At 34.5% G+C, this 23,540-nt stretch overlaps 1 protein-coding gene across 1 annotated transcript in view; it reads left to right on the top strand.

Annotated features, from left to right (window-relative positions):
- Window positions 1–23,540, top strand: part of SNTG1 (syntrophin gamma 1) — a 150,331-nt gene that overhangs the window by 6,776 nt on the left and 120,015 nt on the right. Inside the window, exons 3-6 of the mRNA XM_074146787.1 lie at window positions 5,364–5,420; window positions 10,910–10,967; window positions 13,471–13,514; window positions 13,622–13,663. Of these exons, the coding sequence (XP_074002888.1) occupies window positions 5,364–5,420; window positions 10,910–10,967; window positions 13,471–13,514; window positions 13,622–13,663 (201 nt within the window). The remainder of the gene's footprint in view (window positions 1–5,363; window positions 5,421–10,909; window positions 10,968–13,470; window positions 13,515–13,621; window positions 13,664–23,540) is intronic.

Raw genomic sequence — 23,540 nt, 5'->3', positions numbered from 1 at the left:
TCTGGATGACATCCTTTCCCTCCAGCACAGGCAGCTTGGTGTCATCAGCAAACTTGCTGAGGGTGCCTTCATTCCCACAGTCTGTCTCCAACAAAGGTGTTAAACCATGCCAGTCCCAGTACCAACCCCTGAGGAGCTCCGGACGTGACTGATCTCCACTTGGACATCGAGTTGTTGACTGCAACTCTTTGTGTGCGACCATCCAGACAGTTCCTTATCCCCAAAGTGGTCCATCCATCAAATCCATGTCTCCAATTTAGAGACAAGGATGTCGTGTGGTTCTCGGAATGAGCGTAAAGTTTGGCTGTTCTTGTCAATTAATCCAAAGAAAAGCCAGTAAGAAACAGTAAAGCATTACCAAAAAGAGGATATAAAATCTCCCTTCTGGAAAAATGTATGAAATAATTTGATGAAAAAAAAAATTCTTATAACATTTTCTTATTTCAAAATGTAGTGGGATTAATAATAGATGATAAACTACATGAGAGCATGGCCTTGAAGGTATTACGGCATGAAGTGTTAACAGACTGATCTATGAAGTTGTTGCCAATGTATTGATTATATCTTTATATTTCATTATTACATTTTAAAAATTATATTCTAGCAATTCCCTCCTTTTTTTCCCTTACTTTTTTCCATGTCAGTATGGTATTATAGATTGCCCTCCATGTTTATTTCTCTTTTCCCACGTACTCTTTTGTTCTGCACCCATTCAGCTTTTTTCCATGTTCTTCCATATGTATAGTACGTTCATGTCTGTTCTATTCACTGTGAAAAGAGAGGTCTTGTTTTCTGTCTGGACCTAGACAAATTAATTCTTCATACCTTTGCTCTTGTAAGATGAATAACCAGAAACAGCAGGGTCCCAAACTGAAAATGTAATATTTATGTCCTAGTAAAAAGATTGAGTAAAGGAATATTGAAGTTACACATGCCATTAACTCAGTTTTATGAAGAGTTTTGAAGTTTCTTCACCCTTTTGTTCAACTGTTATTTTACTACTTTCATAGACAGATTATTAGATCACATTAGATTACTATTACTATTATACAGTATAAATAATTTGAAATTATTGCTAATTAATCATTATTGTTAAAAGTCAGTTAAGCAATTATAAACTTTCTTTTACATCACATACCAGTCAGTATGAAATATTTGAATCTTTACTTAAACTTTAACTGTTAAAAATAATATTAACTCTTGACTAAATGTAAATAATTAATGATTACATAGGATTCTGTTTTCCTTTCCTGACTATTTACTGTTGCTGTCTGCTCACATGGCTGTTCTTCACTTTTAATCTCATTTAAGATGTCTGTGATCTCAAGAAGATCATGTGGATTTTAAGGAGAAATTTTAATACCTCTTTAATGAAAGTCTCAAAAACATTGCTTCTGTTTCACTGCATAGCTCTGAGGAAGATTTTTTTTGACAAAACTCTTAGCTCTCCTTTCCAGTCAATGAACATATGCGTGGATGAGGAATTTTCTGAGTTAGAGGCATGGAAAATGCTGACAGCTTGGCAGCAGCTTTGAGTTTTTCAATAAAATTATAACTACTTTTGTTCTATTCCAGGAAGAGGCTTCTAAGACACTGCTCTGAATCTTGCATTTAAGTATCCTAGGAGTTCTGTTCTGTGTAGTGTAGATAACAAATGTGATTTCAATCTTAGAGGACATTTTGTGTAGTTTTGGTATTGAACTAAGTAGCTTTTCATCAGAATCAGATGAAGTTGCTGTTAGAGTTTGCAAATCATATAATACTACCCTATGCAAATAGAGGGCAAAGTGAAACTAAATAAACTATTAATAGACAAATCTACAGCTGACACAGATTTTTAGTTAGATTTTATTTTAAGATGATACTTGGAATCAATGGAACTACACTATCTTTACCCTGGAACAGCATAAATGCTCAATCAGGATACTTAAAGCACTCCTTTACTGGTACAAAATGTGTTGCCTTCCAGAGTTGTCACCATATTTTATTAATGAATAGTTGTAAAGCATTTTAAGAACTTAAAGCTATTACACCAGTGAAAAACATTTTTTTATTGTTATTGTTCATTTGAAATTCTAATGAAAGACATCAGAACAAAACAATTTGCATCAGTTTGCTGGTCAAACATCTTATTGTATTAATAATTTTATTAAATATATTATTGTACATTAAAATATAATGCTTTGCAGACAAGGTTTATTCAGTTCACCTTGGTTGAAGATGACACTGAAAATGAAGCTTGGGTTGGGTTTTTTGTGAATCACACAAAAAGTCACATGCAAGTCAAGCATGTCACAAAGAAAAACTCAGATAAAAGAGCTTTCTGGCAAAGCATTTCAAAGCTGCTATCTACCATCAAAATACTTATTCGAGTTACTTTGCAACTCTAAAGGGAGGGATTTGTCTTTCCAAAGTTAAATTTGACATCCTGGCTCTATACTCAATGGAGGACATAGATGATGAAGACGATTATCACCTAACTTGGACACCTGCTTTGTCTCAAGTGGATTGAATGTATTTATTTTTCTATACTGATTACAGAAGAAAACTTGCCTTGACCAATGGCTCAGTTTTAGATTAATTAACTCTGGTTAGATCAGTTCTGTCATTTTGCTTTTGAACTTCTGTATTAAAGATCTGATCAGAGCTGTGTTCTGATCCTAAGCCAAAATTCTGGTTTATGAAATGTGTGATGCTGACAGTTCTTGAAAAGCTGTTTCACTATATTGTTTATGTGATGTTTGCAATTGCAGACTAGGGGATTATTGATGGTTTATTAATGAAATGTATAACTCATATGTAATTCTGATTTGCATTTTTTAAGATAATTAATTGTTGCATGTTTGTAATTGTTAGTTATTATGCTGTGAAGAATATAGAGGTCTTTACATATTAGATACACCAAAGTAGTATTTCTTTATTGTAAGACTGAAAAGCATGTTGAATGAGCCTAGGTTAAATACAATGCAAAGCCTTTATTACACATAACGTCACTTGGGTGGATCTAGTTTGCACTATGTTTTTAAAGTTCAGTTCAGTAACAGTCCAGACCTGAAATATTTAATATCTACTCTCAGTGGACAGAAAAGAAACTAGAAGAAATACCAGATGAAACCCTCGGATAAATTTTGCTGTGCTGGAAAATTACAGTTGCTTGAAATTTTTCTGTTCTCTTTGCTTACTTTTACACTGTTTTGTCTATTTAGTAATCTGCTACGCTAGCAAATTCTGAAGCATGCATTTCTTTCTCTTGAAAAGTAATACCAAACTCCAGTGTAAGATGTTGCTAGTTTCCTGTCTGACAGTACGGATAAACTCACAAAATACCTCAAATCAGCTGTTTTCAGGGCTGCCTTGACACTACCTTATCTTAACTGAAACCCAGAAAGAATATTTTATTGACTCTTTTATATGGGTACTTGTGTGTGTTGTGCTAAGAAAGAGAGCATTCTGCAGGACAGCTTTCTATTAGCTTTTTAAAAGCATAGCTCCAGCTTGGAATATATTAGATGTCACCATTTAAATTTTACAGTGACCACTGACATAGGGTGTACTATAAATTTTAATGAAGATTTATGTTTTTCACTGAGCATACCACTTCATTTGAAATTTAATTGTAAAGTGTGATATTCTTTATTCAATTCATGCTTAATGTAATACTGTCAAGCCAGTTTATTAAAAGGTTGCTATTTTTCAACATCTTCTTAGGTAACACAAGTATTTTCTGTTTGATTTGCGCAAACAAAAATACTAGTTTCTTCCTAGAAGGTTTAAGTTGAGAGCTGAGAAGGCGCTTCTGGTCCCTCTGAACAGCTCAGAAACACATGGATGAAACAGGATAGCCATATATTCTTCTATTGCCATGGTACACATTCATTTTCGGATTAAAAATAAAAAAGTGGGGTTTTTTTCATACAGTTCAAATGTTAAAAAATAATTCAAAAACTTTGACCATTTAACAGCAAAATTATGTACCTCTTTCTTAGATTAAACATTTACAAGAATTAGCCTAAATAAATAAATAGAAAGTCTCATTTTAGGCCATCCATTTTTCCTTGCCATCCAAAATATTGGACTGGTTTATGCTTGCTCTTTCTGCAGTTACACAATTCATATTTGTCACAAATGTGAAAAGGAAAGAAGACAACTGGATTTTCCCCCAAATTCAGCAATATTAGTTTTCCCAAGCTCTTATGCAGTAGCCCTACATCCTTTCTTTTCCTTTCTGTATATGAGGTAGGGAGGGAAAAATATCTCAGTAGATATTTCATCCTCTCCGTCACTGGTGTGTTTCTGATGAGAGACTTATTCAAACTTGACTGACATTGGCAATCTATGCTGATCGTGCTGAAATATATGAACGTATGTTGATAAAATACATATGAGACTTATGCTTTGCAATATATATAATGAGATCAGTATAAAATCTAGACTACCTGTAGATGGCATTAAAAAAATCTATATATTCCATGTATTTGTATCTGGACATCCACATTTGTATCTGGTATATCTGCTATGAAGATTTTTTTACTGCTAACCAAATTGATGAATTCTAAATGATCTTTGGGAATAAAGTCAAAAAGGTAGACTAGGAAAAAAAAAAAAGTCTTTTTTGCAAATGTTCATATCTAAGACATATAATAGCCCGCAGGTTTAATAGAAGAAATTTTAGGATGGGTAATAAAAGTTAAAGAAAAATAAATTACTTTAAATAATTCTGACTGTAACAAAACCCTTTAAATCATTGGTTATGATTTCTAAACCAGAGCTCTGAGGTCAACAGTAGCTGTGTTTGTATCAGTTTTTTAATTTGGATCAGGACTGTGCTTTGAAATTAATTTCTGGATCATGTGCACTTCCCATGCTTTGGTTCACATCACTGAGTGGTCTTGGAGTACACAAATTGAATTCCTTCTGGATGAAACTAATTCGAAAATATGCTGAAGGAATGCAGTTTATGTACTTCAGCCTGTAATGCTCAGTCTGCACATGGGACCAATTTAGAAGTAGTTGAGGTTAAGACCTCTGAAATGCATGTGTTATGCACTGACTGTTAAACTCTACAGTTCTGTTCTTATTGCAATGCAGAACTTGATAGTATAGTATGAATTGAGCAAACAATTTTTTGTCCGTGACAGGACTCTGCTTTTCTTACAGACTTTATCTTTTTCCTCTGCAGCATAGGGTTCATGGGATTTCACATTCAGGAACTCAAAAATTTATTAAAACAAGAGCAAGCAGTGTAGGATGGGAGCAAAAAACCAACTTATTGAAGTGTAAATATAGATTTTATGGCAGAAAACAATAAATTTAACAAAACTTTATTTATAACTCAATTTATCTTTTTTTTTTTTTCTTTCCAGGAAAGAACAGTAACAATTAGAAGACAGACTGTAGGAGGATTTGGATTAAGTATAAAGGTAGGATTATTTTTTTGTATATTATTCCATGTTATGCAAAGTGTCTTTGTATATAGTTAATGTTACTTTTAATGAGAACAAACTGTATTTTAGGGGATTAGAAATAAGAGAGCAAACATATTCTAGCATGTTACATATAGTAGCCAACCAGCAACTACGCTGCCCTATGGAATGGAATGCACTAGAAAGATCATTCCTTTAAGATTCAAGCTGAGCAACTCTGTAATAAGATTTGATACAAGAGCTGAGAAGTGTTTGCAACTGTACAGACTGTACTTTTGTTCAAGAGCTAATTTAAGTGTTTATTAATGAATGCCAAATTTCAGTGGCGGGCACATAGAACAGCCAATAAGTTCATCATCAATTCTACAAAGAATATCACATTAATTCACTGCAATTCATTAGTAGCACAAAAAGTGTTATTGCTTTTTCATGTTGTTTATTTTGCTGTAGATCAAGCAAAGGCAACAATTTATCATGTTACCATATTTTTTCTTTCTTCAGTAAGATTTAAGAACATATGTAAGTGTAGGTGATCCTTTTTGAGGGAGGGAAGGATGAAGAGGAGGAAGGTTGATCATTTTTGTCATCGTAATCTATGATTTTGAAAACCTTACCTTGGCTTTGAATCTCAGTGTAGACAACACATTAATTTTATCTTCTAAACACAGCAGTCCTCTGTCTCAAGATAGTAATGGAAAAAGTGAAGTGAGCTTCACATGAATGCAAAGAGGCTTAAATTATGCATATAAAGTGAAAGTATAGACTTTCCTATAGAACTAGAACATCTACCAGTACTGACCTTATAAGAAGTGACTCAGAAGAGGGATTAATGTGCATTTGTGTTCTCATTGATAAGAATATTGCTGAATAGAAATACTAATTCTTAAAATATGTCTTGGTACACTTGCTGTTATCTTGTTGACCCACTGCAGACCTCTATTCAAGGAAAGCTAATTGCTATTTTGTGGCCAAAGTTTCTCATGAGTTTAGTCAACAGCACACAAGTTCTTTTCCTCCAATATCATTATAGGTTACAGTTCACTGAATAACAATGAAGTGATGCATGTCAGTGTAAAATCAAGTATATGGGTGGGTGAGGTTTTATTTAGCTAAGGACTTTACACTAAGGACTTTTGAAGTTTGGAGAACAAATCTCATCAAGGGTCACTAAAATTGATTTTTTTAGTTATACATTACAATTGGTTATCTTTTAGAATTAAAATTGCTGACAAGCTTAAGATGACATTATTTAAGTATCAGGTACATTGTGTAAAATAAAATATCACTGCAAAATATAAATTAAATGTGAATGTGCAATGGTCTTGCTAAAATTAGTGGAGCAAGATATTATTAAATTTTAGAGCAAGATATCCATTATTCAGAGCAAAAATTTTGGAAGTTGCAAAAATATTTTAAAGTGCCAAAAAAGATTGTGTATTCAGCCTAGAAGGGAAAAAGCAGAGACTCATCTAACTGCTTAAAAAAACCTACTTGTGAGATTGATTTTTGCACAAGATCTGAATTTAAGCCCCTTAAAAAATTGCACTCTTTGAAGTTTTTAAAGAACAAAAACCCCACCTGTTTTGTCTTTTACTGAACTTCATTTTACTTAAGTTAATTGTAAACGTGTGATTGAATTTGAAGCAGAACTGATCTGTTCTACCCTCTTCAGAAGGAATTATTTTCTGATTTCTGAAGCCCCTTTAGAACCCTCAGTAATAAACCTCTGTGTGTAAAAGAATAGCCATAGAGTTAGATGTAGAAATTGATGTGTAGTGTAGGATTTATTTATCATATCTCTGACAAGTCTGAGATGCAGGCATTTGACACAAGAAGCTGCTAAATCTATGACTTCTGAAAGAACATCATGTTTCTCAATAATTGGAGTGTAATGTTCTTGCGGACATAGGCAATAAAATTGATAGCTGATTAAATAAATTAAGGTTTGCAGTTACAGCCAGAGTCCTGGCTACTAGGACTCCGTACAGTGCCATTTTCCTGCCTGTGTTTTGATTGTTCTTTTTAAATGATGAACAGCATCACAGATCTGCTGAGATTCAGTTTGACTTTCCAAGGTTTGACTTGATCAAAAAATCTCTAAAGCAGGCATGTGCACCTCTCCTGCTCACACTTACGTACATACTTAGGTGATCCTCTTCATTCATTCTGTGATTTTTTTTTTTACTAACACATTTTCTCTGTGTTTCAAATTGAAACAAATGAACAAAAAAAGGCTAGAAGCCTCTAATTAATAGATGAATAATCCAGCTTTTAGTTTAAAAAATTATCTTTTCATCTTTAAAGGCTTGTGTACTTGCAGAAGTTGGTGTTGAATGCATTTTAGGAGTGGCATTTCGGTTCCAGCTATGCTGTTCTATAGAAAGGGAGAGTTTAAAGTGCCAATTAACATTGATGCATTATTGTCCATATTGTTTAATTGCTGGCATAATTCCTGGCACAGTTTTAGCTTACACCAACTAGTATTCTCTAAGACAGTCCATGAACACAGTTCAGAGCTTTACATGGACTGTTTCCAACAGCCAAAATGTATAAAGTCACCCATTTTCAGTTGGGAAGATAGTTTATCCTCATAGACATGAACGATATTATGCCACTAGACCTTAAAGCTAAAACAAACAGGACCGTTTTTGTTAGTGGAATGTTGCCTTTAGTATGAAATAAAAATGTCCCCTATATTGTATAACTCTGAGGATGCTAATGTCCAACAATTGGTATAATTTTTTATAGACTCTCTCTGTTAGAAAAACAAAATAGTAATTTTCATATTATACTTGGAGCCAAACACAAAAACAGCATTTGTCAATAAAAGTTACTAGTTTCAGTTGTCCTATTTTTCATATGACTAAAACTTCAGAAAAAAACCATCCCTCATACATAAAAACTGGGATAAGAAAAAAATCTTTAGAACTGTATCATGTGACACTTTGAAAGGAGGTGTGGGTGACCTCCCACCAGTAGTGGCCAACATCCAGGACAGTGAGCTTCAAACAGCTGCTGGTGATTAGAGCTTGCTCTGCTTCTTTTAGCAGGACCCCCTCTGCAGGTTGTCAGCTACCTTTATTCCAGGCTCATCCTTGCCTGCTTAAGGAAAAATCACAAAGAAAATTTGCATTACAAAGATCGGTGTTAGAATCTGGTAGAGGTCTGAGCAGTTTAGACTCCAACACCATTACTTGACATATTTTTGTTCCCTCCTCTGGTCTGAGGTTATAACTACATGTCCATACTAAAGGGAGGGAAAATTTAAAATGATGGAAAAGTGGCCTCTGTTCCTAGAGGTTTCTGCAGGAGGGTATCTCCTAAGCCTATATAACCAGACTTTAGACATGCATACACTTTTCCTTCTACAGAACATAGAATCAAGTATTCAGGATGCATGATGCGAAGTTGCAGTCTCAATCTGAAGTTGTATTCAACAAGAAGTTGCAGAATATATATAGCTTTTTTAGTTTGCTGCAAATTGCTAATGATGACTGGGTATAGATACGCGGTCAACTATTTTATCTTTCCCATTTTGAATTTTTGTTACTTAGAATAGCAGTCAACACCTCCTGTGACTAATTTGAATGAAATCCTTCATACTGGCCAGGCTGGGATGCAGTGAGAGGAGATCATTTTCTTAAGTAAGACATTACTAAATGCTTCTTCAAAACTGCAGTGTATATTGATTTAAGTAGATGTAGTGAGTGAGGGAGGAATAACCATGTTGTGTGCATTGCAGGCTGGCTTAGTAATAACAGCAATTTCCCTCTTTACTGAAGAGCTGAGTATAAGGAGGGAGGCCGTTTTACTGGAAAAAAAGGACCTATGTTAGCTCTTCTGAGTTTTAAACCCTACACTCCTTCACTGAGCTTCAAATGTCCTGGATAGTGCAATCTCTGTGTAACACTGGAGACTTACGAAGGGAACCGACACAATTATTTTTCGGTTTGTTTGAAAAATTTGGAAGAAATTAACTGTGCATGTGACTAAGGAAAAATCTGGAGGGTGTAGGTTAAAACTTACAAATTTAATGAGTATAAACTGATTGTCTTAAGTGAAACCAACTTTTACTATTGCTGTTCCTCTGGTGAAAACCATTGGAAAATATTCAACAAGTTATAACGCTACAATTTATTTAGTCTGAATACATCACTAAGCCTGACAGAAAGAAAGGTAGCCTCATGGTCTTTGTGTAGTGAATACTCAGCTACAAATACCAATACGTTCTGTGTTTGTCTACACTCATCTCGTTCAATGCTGATAGAACTTGATATGTAATTGTTGTGATATTACTGAGATCCCTATTAACTCAGTGTTTTTAGGATAATTTACATTGATAGCTACTAGCAGAAGGAACTTTAATCCTATTTAAAATTCTGTGACTTCACAGGAAATTCATCTTTATTCCATGACAGAAATAGGTGTTGAGTGCAGGAGTCTGTTCAGTTTCTGACAATTGGTTACTGCATGAAGAAGGGATACGTACTGTTCCTTAGGCCACCAAAATACCCATGGCAGTCCTTTCTACGCCCTGACACTGAATGCCTGGACCTAAGAAAGCCATTGTTTCAAAGAAAAATCTGGCTGCTGAAGGGGAGTAAACAAACTCTTAACCAGAATTCCTAGGGAAAATTACAGTGTGGCAAATTGTCATTTCTGATGATCTGAATTTGTACAGTTTGCATTCAGGCTTACACTTTGATGTTCTTTACTGAGGAAAAAATATTTGCGTCTCTGTGTATATTTGCCTTTCTCTTCCTTTGAGTTTCCTTTTTATTTAAGGTTTCTTTTTAATACTTTATTCTTAAGCACCATGAATGTTTCCAGTCCCAACAGGATAAATTGAATGAAGCAACAGCACTGAATTGCTGTCTCACTGTTGAACTACCGTCCAGCTTTCCTTTATTTCCCCCTATTTAATGAACACCTACTGTTCTATTTCTTAAGGTTTCTTTTTATGTTCCTTGTTACTTGTCCCACTGCTTTGCTAGCTCTTTGTGCTTGTATGACAGAGATGGAAACAAATAAAGGGTACTTTTGAGATGAAAAGTCCAAACTTGCTTTTCTTGGGCTTTTGTTTACCTGTTTCTTGCCAGCATGAAAACTAAGTGGTCGCAGTGTGGCTGCCATTGTGGTGTGATGGCCATTTTGCTTTTGCAGGATACCATTTCATATATTAGGCTCTACAGAATTCACAGAAACTGATGTCCTTTCTCTTCAAGTCTTGTAGAGATTTGAACAACATTGAATTCACTTCCTGAGCTGATGATGGCAATTGAGAACTTCTTTATGAGAGGCAATAAGGAATTAATCCCAATCAAGTATTATTAAAAAAAAAAAAAAAAAAAAAAAAAAGGAAATGCAAAAGCAGAGTTATCTTCTCAGTCTCTCTGAAAACTGCAGTTAGAGAAAGGGTAAAATATAATTTTAAGCAAAAATATATTTCCAGTAACTGACGAGATTGCCATTTATTGTGTTTTCAGGGTGGAGCAGAACATAATATTCCAGTGGTCGTTTCTAAGATTTCCAAAGAACAAAGAGGTGGGTGTCAGATTAGTACACTGTGTTTTGACATGCTCCTTAAAGCAAGGTGGATTGTGTCTTGAGATTCTTTAGGAAGTGTTAAACAAATGCTATTGGTTTACCATTTCTCTCTCCATGTCATTATGCTGTCTTTCTTCCTCCGAACTCTTCTCTGAAGAAGTACAGATTTTGTAAACAGTATTCAACATATTTTTTTTTAAAAAGTTCTTGTAAAGCATTATTTTTAGGGAGAGGAATAGGAAGGTATTTAGAGAATGAATTTTTTAAACAAATTTAACAAGTTAATGGTTTGGTGGCTTTTATTTCCGAATGGTTATTGCCAGGAATCTGTAGCAGATCAAATGTTTTGCCATTAAAGCATGGTAACACAAGAAGAGAATGCATCTCTTTTTATATTGGTTAGTAGGGTAGTACTCAGACAGGACTGGGTAGAGGACTGGGCAGAGCCTTGATAATACCCCGATGTTATTTCAAAATTAGATGCTGTGCTGTGTAAGCTACAGCAGCTCATACATAGCAAAACTGGTACTGCATAAGGTCTTAATCATACTTATTTTTAATAGAATCAGAGCTGGTAATGAATCCCTGTATTATTTTTAACTGGCAATGTTTGGAAATTATTGGAATGAGGCTAGGAAGATGGATAATGATTAACTAGCTCGTGATGTGTACAATGATGATAGATGAAGGTTGTGAATCAGTACGAGTATGGTGTATTTAATCTCTCTGTTATGTTTGTGTATATTTGCGTACATTTGTGTGAGGTCAGAAGTGTAAACTTGGAAGTATTTCCCTGTGTCTGTAATGCAGTAATTCTAGGATGCTGCTTCTGCACAATTAAAATATGCCAGCATAAAAAAAATCTTATATTCACCCACACAGATAAGGAGAGGTACAGGGGAATCAGCATATTGAGAACTGAAAGCCAACCCTGAAAGGCAGATGTGAAAGTTCTATGTAGGGAAGCTGTAGAGTAGCATGGAGTGAACCCCTAAGGAAGGCAATAAGGTTAACCTTAAGAAGTTATACTTGTGACTCTGTTCTTTTCAGTATCCATATAAATATGTAATGCATAATAATGTGGCATATATTACCTACATGAGCTATTAAAATGCTATTCAGCACCGCAGGAAAAATAAGAAAGATAAACTTGAGTTTAGTTGAGCACACAAAAGTGCACACTGTTTTCTTTTATTTTTGCCACTGTTTTTTTTCTGCAGTAGCTGATGCATTGTTTCTAACCTCAATACCTAGCTGAGATATAATGTCCATTACTACTTTCAATAAAAACACTGCTGATTTTTCGAGAGGTATTTTTGAGGGACATCTCTTGTGTAGGAGACTATTGTCTTGGGGTGCAGAAAGTGCCATGTGTCTGTACTAGGGATCTTTGACACAAAAAATTCTGTTTGACCCAGAACCTGTACATCAAAGCTCTGCAGGCTTGGTTCTTCTCCCAGTTGACTCCAGCTCTTTCTTTGGATCTCTAAACACATATGTGACATTTGATGCAATTCTTAAATCAGAATGTCTATCCTCCAATAATTTAAGCATCCTTTGTTACATCTAGCTAATAAGACCAGTCCTTCAAACACATACTTGAGTATCATAACCTATGTCAATATTGATTCTAGTTTTAGAGCTCGTGTAAATAAGTAAAGTTTTTGGATCAAGGCACACTTTATTCTTTTCTAGACAGTGTCTTCTGTGGTGTTTCAAGTTCTTTAGATAAATAATCCCATATAATCTGTTAACATTCCTCAATTCTCATGTTAGGGATTATTTACTTCTTTATAGACAATTCTTGTGGATTTATAAAGTATATTTGCATTAGATAGCTCTGTAAAACAGCAGAATATTTTAAGATAGCAGGTGCAGAATTAGATTTTGTAAATTCCCTTGTGATTTATAGGATATAGGTTTTTTTAAAAAATCAAATTCAGTTTGGCTGGTTATTTTTTACAATATACTGATTGTCTAGCTCTTCAGCATACTGTTATCCAGCATGAATACTCCTCTGAGTTTATCAAAGATGCAGGACCTAAAGTATCTTTGGTAAAAGCTTACATGTTATACTTGTCATTCGTAAGTAGCTCTGGAGTCTCCATGTTGCTTTTTCCTCAGAGTTTGTAAGAAACGATCTCTCACAGGCATGTAGGACCTAGTCCTGCAGTCATTTTCTGTTCAGAAAAGTATGCCATACCTCACCATAATGGTCTGAAAGGTGCTAGTGACTGATGGAAGATGTTTCATAGTCTTGTACTTGGGCTGGGTAGACTCTTTCATTGTAACACTGAAATGCCAGTATTTTGGGATTTAAAAAAAAAAAAATCCAAATAATTTATTTGGAACTTGTATGTTGGGTTTTTTATGAAGTTTTTGTTTAATTTTTTTAAAGTATTATGTAAAAACATTAAATTAAATAGGAATATATGTACACATACACAAAATGTAGGATGTTTTGTACAGAATGAGTGAAAAATATGCTTTCTGTTTTCAGCGGAACTTTCAGGTTTGCTCTTTATAGGAGATGCAATTCTACAGGTGAGTAAAATTGCAAGTTCTTTTGTTTATATTTTTCTAGAAAAGTGAAATGAAATCTATACTTATGAAATGTAGAGTAAGTCTTCTCTTTATCTTTTTAATAACAGATTAATGGAATTAATGTGAGAAAATGCAGGCATGAAGAAGTGGTGAGCTTTTCTGTTTTTTAGTTTCCTTATTGTATTTTGTAGTTATTGAGATGACAGTGTACACTGATAGCAACACGCTGGTATCAGTTTTATTATTGTTATGCCTAAATAAATATGACTGTACCTTCTAGCATGGCAAGCAACTAATATCTTAGTGCAATCTCTTCTTCATAGATTTGTTGTAATTGCTCTTCTCAGACAGGCTTTTCTATATTAAAGGTGATTATTTTATTATGCAAATTTTAGCTGTACATATTCCAATATTTCTTCTTCTGGTTTATAGCTATCAAATTTCAGCAGTGCTACACCTTTCTGGCTGTGTGAGGTCATTTCAATTTGAAAAGCTGTAATTTGCACTATGTTGGAGATTCATTGTTTGGTTGGTTTTAATCCTATTTAAAAATTGAAACAAAACTGTTTATCTGCATTTTTGTTCTCTGGCTGTTACTTGTGAGGATGCTCTCCTCCTTCAGATAAATTGTTATCAGAGTGGGTTGAAAATAACACTGTGTTAAGGAGATTCCTTCTAGAGAAGCCATGTATATTTGAGAATTCTATAGTAGGCTGGTTCCCTTGGTAAATCAGCTTTGCTAAAAGTATCATATACTTTTGTTATATTTGACTTTTTGACTCTTCTTAAGTACTTTCAGAAGTAGGAAACCCTATATTTCAGAAAAGAATGCCAGAAATGAGAGGATTATAAAAGAAATTATCTTTAAAACCTGTGTAGCTCGATAGAATTTGTACCTGTCTTTTTAAAACAATACGGTAATGTTATATTTGAAAGTTTGCTTTTCTAAAGCCTACTTTGCCAATTCAAAAATGCTCTATATTTCATGCAACATCTCTTATAGGACAGATCATTGAATGTATGCCATTTAGATATAGAAAGCAAGAGTTAGTAAAGATGAAATTCTGATGAACAAGTTAGTGCAGGCTGAAAAATTAAATCACTGCACTATTCCTCAGAGTGCTTTTGTGCACTGGTTTCATGTTGGAAATTTGTGCTGCAAATCATGCTTCATTCTTCAGAGCCTTCGTCATACCACCTTCTGTATACACAGGTTAATAGTCGTATTTATAGTACTTTTAAGCTTTGGCTGTGCAACAGTGATCTGATTTTAATCTTTTATGAGCTTACTGTAGTTGTAGAGTTTAATATGCATTAATGTGGTAAGTGTCTCAATGGGATTTAAATAGGCTATTGGAATTTCAAGACATGAGATAAAGATATTAGTAAAAATGTAGACTTGCACACTCAAAAGCATATTGAAAACTGCTAAGAACACTGATTTTGAATGTGCATTTGTGCATGTGCAATTGTTTTAAAAGTTTAAGAAGTAGATAAATTTTAAAGTAAATCCTTATTCTAAGAATAATTCTTAAGATTTAATAGTAAATATTGAGCAATACTTAAATAAGACAAAATGTCCATATGACATTTTATAAGCTAAAATATGCAGAGGAGTTATAAGACATAAATATAAAAACCAAAGTGAATTGACTCTGATAATCTATTTCAGAAACTTTCACTATCATATGTGATATATTTGTGGAGTAAATTTGTTGTAAGGCCTTCTATAATAATGATAGATATGGTTATGCATTGTGCAGCAATCTGTGGGTTTAGGCATAGGCCTGAGTAAAGGGCAAGTACACCAACAGCAGGAGTTATAGGTGGGATTTCGCCTATGGCTTGCCCTTTGCAGTTTGAGTTGTTTAAGCACTTCTCTCTTGCAGGGTCTTTATCAAATACAGGATCTGTAGCTCTAATCTCAAGGTAACAGAGAAAATAGGAAGTGTGTGGAGCATAGTCGTTCACAGCAGGGTCTCGAACAGTAGTGGAAACTTAATTTTCAATCCTTTTTGGATCTAGGTACTTTTCAAATGACTATGCAAGGTACATGAGCACAGAGCTTTGTTTCTTTCTGATTTTTTCTGTAACTAATTAAGACTTAGCAGGTATCATATTATGTGACAATATATTAGTGTTTCGGGTTGTCTTAATGTCTTAGAAAATATTCATTGTAAACCAGGTGGATTTTTTTTCCGTGTATAAAGCTGGAAATCGCCATAGAAAATTCAGACTTCTGTCTGCAGTGTGCACCCTATGAGTATTCATTCTTTTTCTAGATCCAAAACTTCTTGCTGCTTGCAGAAATATTTTAAGCATATGTCATATCTTCATAGCTCTGCAATGAAAAGACCTGTGGTGTAATCACTGCAGCCTGTTGTATTACACTGATGATTAGTTGGCCCTGGTATTTCACTGTGCTTTACTGATAACTGTACTATGCATATAAAATTATTTGAATTTCAAAATTAAGCATTTAATCAAGTTAGTGCCATCTTTCATAGTAGGGAGAATCTTTTGCCAATATATAGTTAACTTAGTTGGCTTAACACTTGTGGGCACCCCTTTGTTGTCTTTATCGTCTTCCATTAGTTATTAGATCAGGTGATACGGTATTCAGTGATGCAAAGATCCTGTTACCCAAGAAATATACTGAAGCCTGAATCTGACAAATAGGTAAAAACGTAGGTAGGTAGATAGATGATAGATAGATAGACAGACAGACAGACAGATAAGACTCTTATAAGACTGGATAGGTAGGTTTAGTCAGTTCTTAGTGTACCTTACTGCATGCCTCTACACAGATCCTTTCTGATTTTTTTTAGCTTTAGGTGAATCGCTTAATTTTGAACTTAGTTTTCTGCTTGTAGAACGTGAAAATATTATTCATATTATGAAAGCACATTGTGAGTTTCTATCAAAGGCTGAATGTCAGCTTGTTGTTTGTCTTGGGCTGTAAAGACTCCCTTCTGAATACAGCACAACATCGCTTCAGTCTTAGTGCTCTCCTATGGTAAAATGCTCTCTGTGGTAAAGTATCAGCATGGGAGGAGGTTGAGAAAAAAAAGGCTAGCAATTCTCTTAAAAATATCTCTCAACATCATACTGGCAATTTGACTCCAAAAATACAGTATGAACTTTAACACAGAGGTAAAGAGAGTCCATTATATCTGTTAATTTATGTGAGTTTGTGTTCTTTCTACTCTGGATTTATTAATTATTCCTTTTCCAGTAGACTCTCCTTTACAGTTTACAAGAAGACTTTAACATCTGAAATTAGGATTATGCATAGACAGACCTTAGATAGACAGTTTAGACTTCTGTCTAATTATGTCTAATATGGTCCAACAGTGTATAATTTGTCAATCTGAACCCCTAGCCTTTTAGAGGCTCACAATGGATGTGATTATTCATAAGTCTGGAAACAAATATATCTGTAGCCCTTACCTCCATTTATTGTCCAAACAAAAAACGAAGACAGTCAATCACCAATATAATGCTGTTCTTGCAGCACATGTGGACATTTTTGGTGGTTCTGGGGCTAGCCACTACACCACTAACAATGGGTAAAATTTTGGATAGAGTGAGAGACCTTGCTATGAGCTCTTTCCCTTGAACAACTGCTGAGTGGCTCGGAGTAGGAGAGTACGAGTCAACTCTTTTGGTAGTTTCATACTACCAAAAATCTTGTATTGGATCCACTGCTCTTACTCTTTCCAGGGTTATAGTGCACCAAAGCATCTGGGGCCCATGGAGAAGGAAGAATTTCAGTCAAATGAACGCTGATATGTTTAAGATTATGAATCTGTTCCTAACATTGTGCATAAAGCCTCTCAGGTGGTATCAACAACTATAGTTACATATCACTGGGGTTTCTTTGCATCTTAGCATCTCTTTTTCTCTTAGGAAATAAAAATAGAATTAAATTAATATGGATATGAAATGATTTTGTCTTTCTTCTATTTGTAGAAAATTCAGGGAATGTGTTTAATGAAAAATGATACTTTGTATGTGCCAGTTAACACGGCATTTGAGCGTTCCTCGGAAAGCAACAGGAAAAGCTCATGTAAAGGTAGATAGGTATCAAGACATCACAGGCATTTAGACTTTGGTGGATTTTGTGTAGTGTGAGCTACAATATGTAGTACCACGTGGGCTGTAACTGTGCTATCTCTCCATGAGTCATGTATGTTATATAAAACATGGGGATTGTATGATATGAAATATAGGGATATATATTCATACATATATATGAAATATAGGGATTGTAGTCGCTTAACTGTAAAAGAACTTTAAAAGAACTGCTTTCTTTTAAAACTACAGTTCCATTCAAACTGACTTTTAAAACCCATTATGAATAGTTTTGGTAATGTTTGTCATACATGTTTTTGAGCAGAAGAACGAGCATACTGTATTTATAAGACAGAACTGGAAAGCAAATGATCTGAAATCTCACTCCATCTTGACTTTGCAGATGTGTCTTTTGGTAAATTATGTTTTTATGTTGTCTTTGTTTCCTTAACTGTGAAACAGAGACCTAGAATATTATCAGGTTTAGCTCACTGAATTATATGAAGTACTTCAGAATCCGTTATAGAAAAGGATCTCCACATTAATACTGTGCTGCTTGGTGATAGTGATAACAGCAACCTGCAAATACAGATTACCTTCTCCCATTACATGGCAGAGATCCTGTACTGTGTTTCCCCTCTAGACTGAGTGGTGACTTTAAATATTGAAGCTGCATAGTTGGTGCTTCTAAGAGAAGACTGTAATCAATCTGCAGTTTGTAACTTTTGAATTTAAAAATGAAATGTAAACTTTTTGGAAGTGCAATATTTCCTTCATAAGAAGAGGCCAAGTTACTGCTTTTTCCGCACAGCTGCTGTTTTCTATTTGAGACTTGGGTAATAAAAAAAGTGCTAATGTCACCTTAGTTACCTTGGCGCAATTAATGAAAACAGCTGTTACAATGTATTTACAATGTCCTTATTATTCATGAAATTTGGAGCTAATAATAATCTGTCAAACATTTCAGCATTGATTTGAAATGAGTGTCCATGAAGTGGAAAAGAACCTAGCAGGTGTAAATAGTTTATTCTTTTTTCCACATGTGGTGGAAATTCCTTGGATAAGGATATATCCCGGAGCAGGATTCTTAACATGTATTCAGCTGCTTTTCTAATCTGTTTTTTGCCGTGTTTTTTTAGTGTTTAAATAATTAATTTTTGTGCCAAACTCGGTGAAGGCTTGAATTTATTCAAGCATTATGATGTTAGGCTTTTAAAAAACATTAGTGTGTTGTCTTCCTAATTTATATTTTCATTTTTCTCAAGACACCTGTAGATATGTTAGTAATTTTATTAATATTTTGTCTTTTAAAACTACTCATCAGTACTGCTGAGTTTTAATAGAAGGGAGTAGAATATGCTGGCATGACTAATGCCAAGTCTATATGATTAATATTGTTATATCTTTATTACATAACTATGGTCCTCAAAGCAAAAATCCATTACGGTTTAGTGGGATAGAGTGAAAGATTGAATCATCAGTTACGGTAAAACATCCTTCAAATAACTGCCATTGGTCCCTCCTTTGTCATGCAGCTCTATTAATGCTGAAAGCCCAAGCTGCAGAGATGAGATACAGTTGAGCAGTGGATTTAAAGTGTGTGCCATCGGACATGCTTTGCTTGTGACCTTGTTTACATTGATATTTTACTGTAAAGACTCAGGTTTCTTTGCTGCCTTAGGAAGCAAATAGAAATATTTCCATGTTTGTCTGTACGTGTGTGTGTTTTACCCTCCAAAAGACTTTTTGAAAGGTTTCATTCCACACAGCATCTTCCAGTGTTGGAGCTATTCCTCGGTTTGAATTTGGTACAGGGACTCCATTTTTCTTTGTTGTTCATAGATGTAACACTGTACAATAATTAAAAAATAAGAAAATGGGGCTGGCTCTCTGGTAGAGCACCAGAGTCCCAATTGTTTTTAATCTGTTTCTGTATGGTTTATATTTGAAAAAACATAGTTCACTTTGGCTAGGTGTTTGAGCTTGTTGTTTTCCTTGGACTAACTATTCCATAATAATCTAGTGAGATTAGACAAGAATAACATAGAGAGCATCCAAAGCCTCCAAAAGGCAGAGGAATTAAACATACACAAAGCACTCCAATTTAATGTAAGAAAACTAAAACCTTCAATAAGCATTAAAATTATCTTCCCTGGTCACTATTAAAAAAAATTAATTTACCCATATGGACTAGAAAATACTGTCCTAGTGGCAACAACAGTGTTTTTCTTTAAACGGGTAACAACCATGTGGTATAGACTGAAACAAATATTCACCTCTAAAAGGCAACCTCTGTATCTGTTATGGCTTGGCGTGGACCCAAGAGAACACACTGGACAAAACAGAGCATGTGTACTGATTTAGCTAGCCAAAAGGAGTGATAAAAAAGAGGTGTGCTCAAAGAAGTTCAAATGTGCACACACGTAGAGTCTTCTGACGTTTTTCCAGCAGTTGCAATACCTGATTTAACTCTTCAGAATTGTCATTGTTCTGGCTATAGTAAAATCAGATGAGTGCTAGGAAGAAACTTTTTATCCAGGGGTTATCTAACACCTGTACATATTTTTAGGTCTTTTTTTTTTTTTTTTTTTCTTTTTCTACAATGGGTCTTTGTCTTTTGACAGTTTGTTCGGTGGAGGAGGAAGAGGAAAGGAGAATGGACTCTTTATATTTTTCAATAGTATCCAGTGTTGGACTGTTCCAGCCAGATACATGGAGGTTTCCAGATGGCCCACCCCATACTTCTCAACCACTAGTATGGTACAGTATGGTACTGGTGTTTTGGTATCTGTTTGTCAGCACTGGGCCACTTTCTAGCGTATACTTTTTTCTTAGTGTTGACCTCATAGAACTGGTGTCTTTCTGCAAATTCAATTTGGTACTGCCTGTTTCCCCTTAGCTGTTTTGCAACATGGCCAGTAAAACAGCCTGCAGTAGTAAGAGGTTCACAAGATCACAAGAAAAACTTTGGTGCAGGTGTGGTTACAAAGGGAAGAAACTCTTCATTAAAAATTACAAAGGTTACCCATTCTTTAGATTTTAGTGCAGAGACCTGCAGGAGTTGTTGCCTCCCTGTGCTGTTAGTACTTCTCTGAGCGAAATGGGAAATAGCGCTCTGGCTGAAGCGACGTTACCAGGATAATGACATATATCTTTAAATGAGGTCTAGCAAATGTACATAGCTCTATTCTACTTCACATGCCCTTGTCAAGCCAGTACCGATGCAGAATATTTCAAAGGTTCTAATTGTGCTGACCCATTAAAAGGAAAGTTCAAGGGAATATTCTGTTCTACATCAAAAAAATTCCCATATTTTAATATGTTAGTGTGCAGTACAAAGTACTGAGGATATTTCTAGTTCCCTGAAATATTGAAATGCCTTCCCTTCCTATGCTATTCTGAGTATAATATATTTACATATTAAATGGATAGAAAGAAATGTTTCACAAAATCTTTGCCATATCTCAGTTGTCTGAAGGGTTTTTGACATCTTTCGTTCAGTCATATCTACATGAAAAATCTAATACAAAACACATTCAAAATCCCCTGTGCAGTTCAGGTGGTAATATATTATTTCTGAATTACTGATTGCAGAAAGAATTGTTGGTGAGAGCTAGTATTTACTGTAATGAATGCTATCAGATGAAATATTTTGTTTAAACATCTTTCACCCTGAAAGACTGCATAAAGCATCTTTCCGTCAATCAATAAGTGAGGTTTTAGAGCAAAATGAGTCACCTGCACAACAATAACAACAACAACAAATCTAAGACAGAGGTTTGTTTTTTTTTTTTATAATTAAAACACTGGGAGCTTTGGGATTTGGCAATACCAAGGCACTTAAGTCTTTACTTTTACTGCCACAATTACAGCTTTTAATATCCTTGAAGGTGTCAAAACCGAAGTCTCAACAGGAAAGTGTTGTCTCAATGGGAGTGTGCTTTTTTGAATCATATTTCTGTATAAATGCTCCTTAGAGAGCTTTCAGTTACATAGCATCAGCACTGTTTTGCTTATTTTCTGAATTTTTGTGAAGACTGACAGCACAGAGAAAATGGTAAAATCGGAATTATTAAGGTTTGAGGGGCCTAGAATTTCTAAAAGTGAGGCCTGTAGTTTGTGGATTTATTTGTGATGTTCTGACATATTCACCTAGCAGCAATGTAACAAATTTTACAAAGTATTTTGTTTTTCTTTTATTGTTGGTGTTGCAATTTTTGCTTCAGAAAACACATCCACTTCATATAAAAGTCTGTAAATTATGTTTTTAATAAGGTTTTATAGTCTCAAATGGTAATTAACTGCTGGCAAGAATGGATTTCCGTGGGGTTATTGCCTAATTAGGAAAATAAGAAAAGGTAAAATACGGATTGCAATGGGATAAGTAGCCTGATCATTTTGGATGAATATATCAGATTTATGCTTAACTGTGAAAGTCATGAAGACCTCATGCTATAAAGTCATTAAACCTGTAATTCAGCACATTTTCGTCATTATGCTGAAATACAAATTAACTTTTTTACTTCTTTGGAATTATATGTTAATCTCTTTTCCTTCCAAAATATCTGTAAATGTCCTACAGTTAATTAATATTCAGTGTGAGTACCTCCAAACTCAGTTTTGCCAAGACCCTTAAAATTTAGATGCTGATAAAAATGATCCTAAAAATGTTGAGGCGATATTATTTGTGAAAATTTCATATTACAGGATAACTGTGTTGGATCTCAGTCCAGCAAAATACATATGTGTTTGTCTAAAAGTATGAATTTAAGCATTTTACTAAATCGGGGACTTACTTTTTTACAAATATCTATGAAGAAAAAAGTCATTTTCTCAACTTCAGCTAGATGCACGGCAATTATTCTGCAGCAGAAAGGCTGCCATTGCATTAAATGGCATGAAAATATGTTCTTATGTGTTTTCTCAGCTGAAAACTTTTACCACTGAGCACAGTCCCTGAAGTACTAAAACATCTTTCTCGGAGATTAGATCCTGAGCTGCCAAGAAGCTTAGCAGAGTTAGCTGCATATATTGATCTAAAACAAATACAAATTTGTCCAAGAATTATTCTTTATGTCATTGTGAAGTTGATAACATTTAGGACTGAACAAATAGGAGTGGGCTTGTACATTAATATTTATTCAAATTTAGAATTAAAATTTGATTTCAAGCTCTTTAAGACCATTTTGTATTCATTTTTCATGAGCGTTTGTATGCTGGTGCTTGATTAGTGTGACTATTCATGAAAAGCAAATGTTAAGGTCATATTTGCCAACAGCAAATTTTATATTGAATATGTAAATGTGAAATTTGCCACTCGCTGTGTGTTTGACCCCAGCCTTGCAATGGGATTAGTGTGAGCAAGCTCATTCTGGGACTGATCTTTCTTTTTTCCCCCCAAACTTGGGCTCTGCTTAGTCAGACACAATACTCAGGCCATGTTTTCAATAATCTTAGACCTATCTCTTTTCATAAAAGATTTAAAAAATTAATAATGTACTGCAAAATGCTGTGTCAACTGGCTGACTTTCACTCTTCAAGCATTAGGATCAGAAGCAATAACTGACATGTTATGCAGTTTAATAATGTGTATGCATTTTGAATATTACTAATTACTATGCACAAATTGTGTATAGAAAAACTATACTTGTTTAGTAAATGTGTTAGAGATTTCATATAGAACTCAAATCTGAGACCACTTATTCTGGTAAATTTGAAGTGTGGGAACAGTTTGGCTGAAGGAGCAGGGGATTCATAGATTTAATAGATAAGCAAACAGCTTCATTGTTTTGTTAGTACTTAGGGCTAGAAACCTGAGAGACTTCACATTCATTGCTATAATGAAAACAAAAAAAAAAGTGCAGTATGATCAATTGTGAAAAGAAAGAACTCCAAATCCTTTAAAACGGATAATTTGATTGGAATTATTTCCTTCTATTTAGGAGCACACAT

The sequence above is a fragment of the Numenius arquata genome, chromosome 4, assembly GCF_964106895.1.
Source record: "Numenius arquata chromosome 4, bNumArq3.hap1.1, whole genome shotgun sequence".
Lineage (NCBI taxonomy): Eukaryota > Metazoa > Chordata > Aves > Charadriiformes > Scolopacidae > Numenius > Numenius arquata.
The sequence above is the reverse complement of the archived record's forward strand: the minus strand, read 5'-3'. Positions and strand labels throughout refer to the sequence as shown.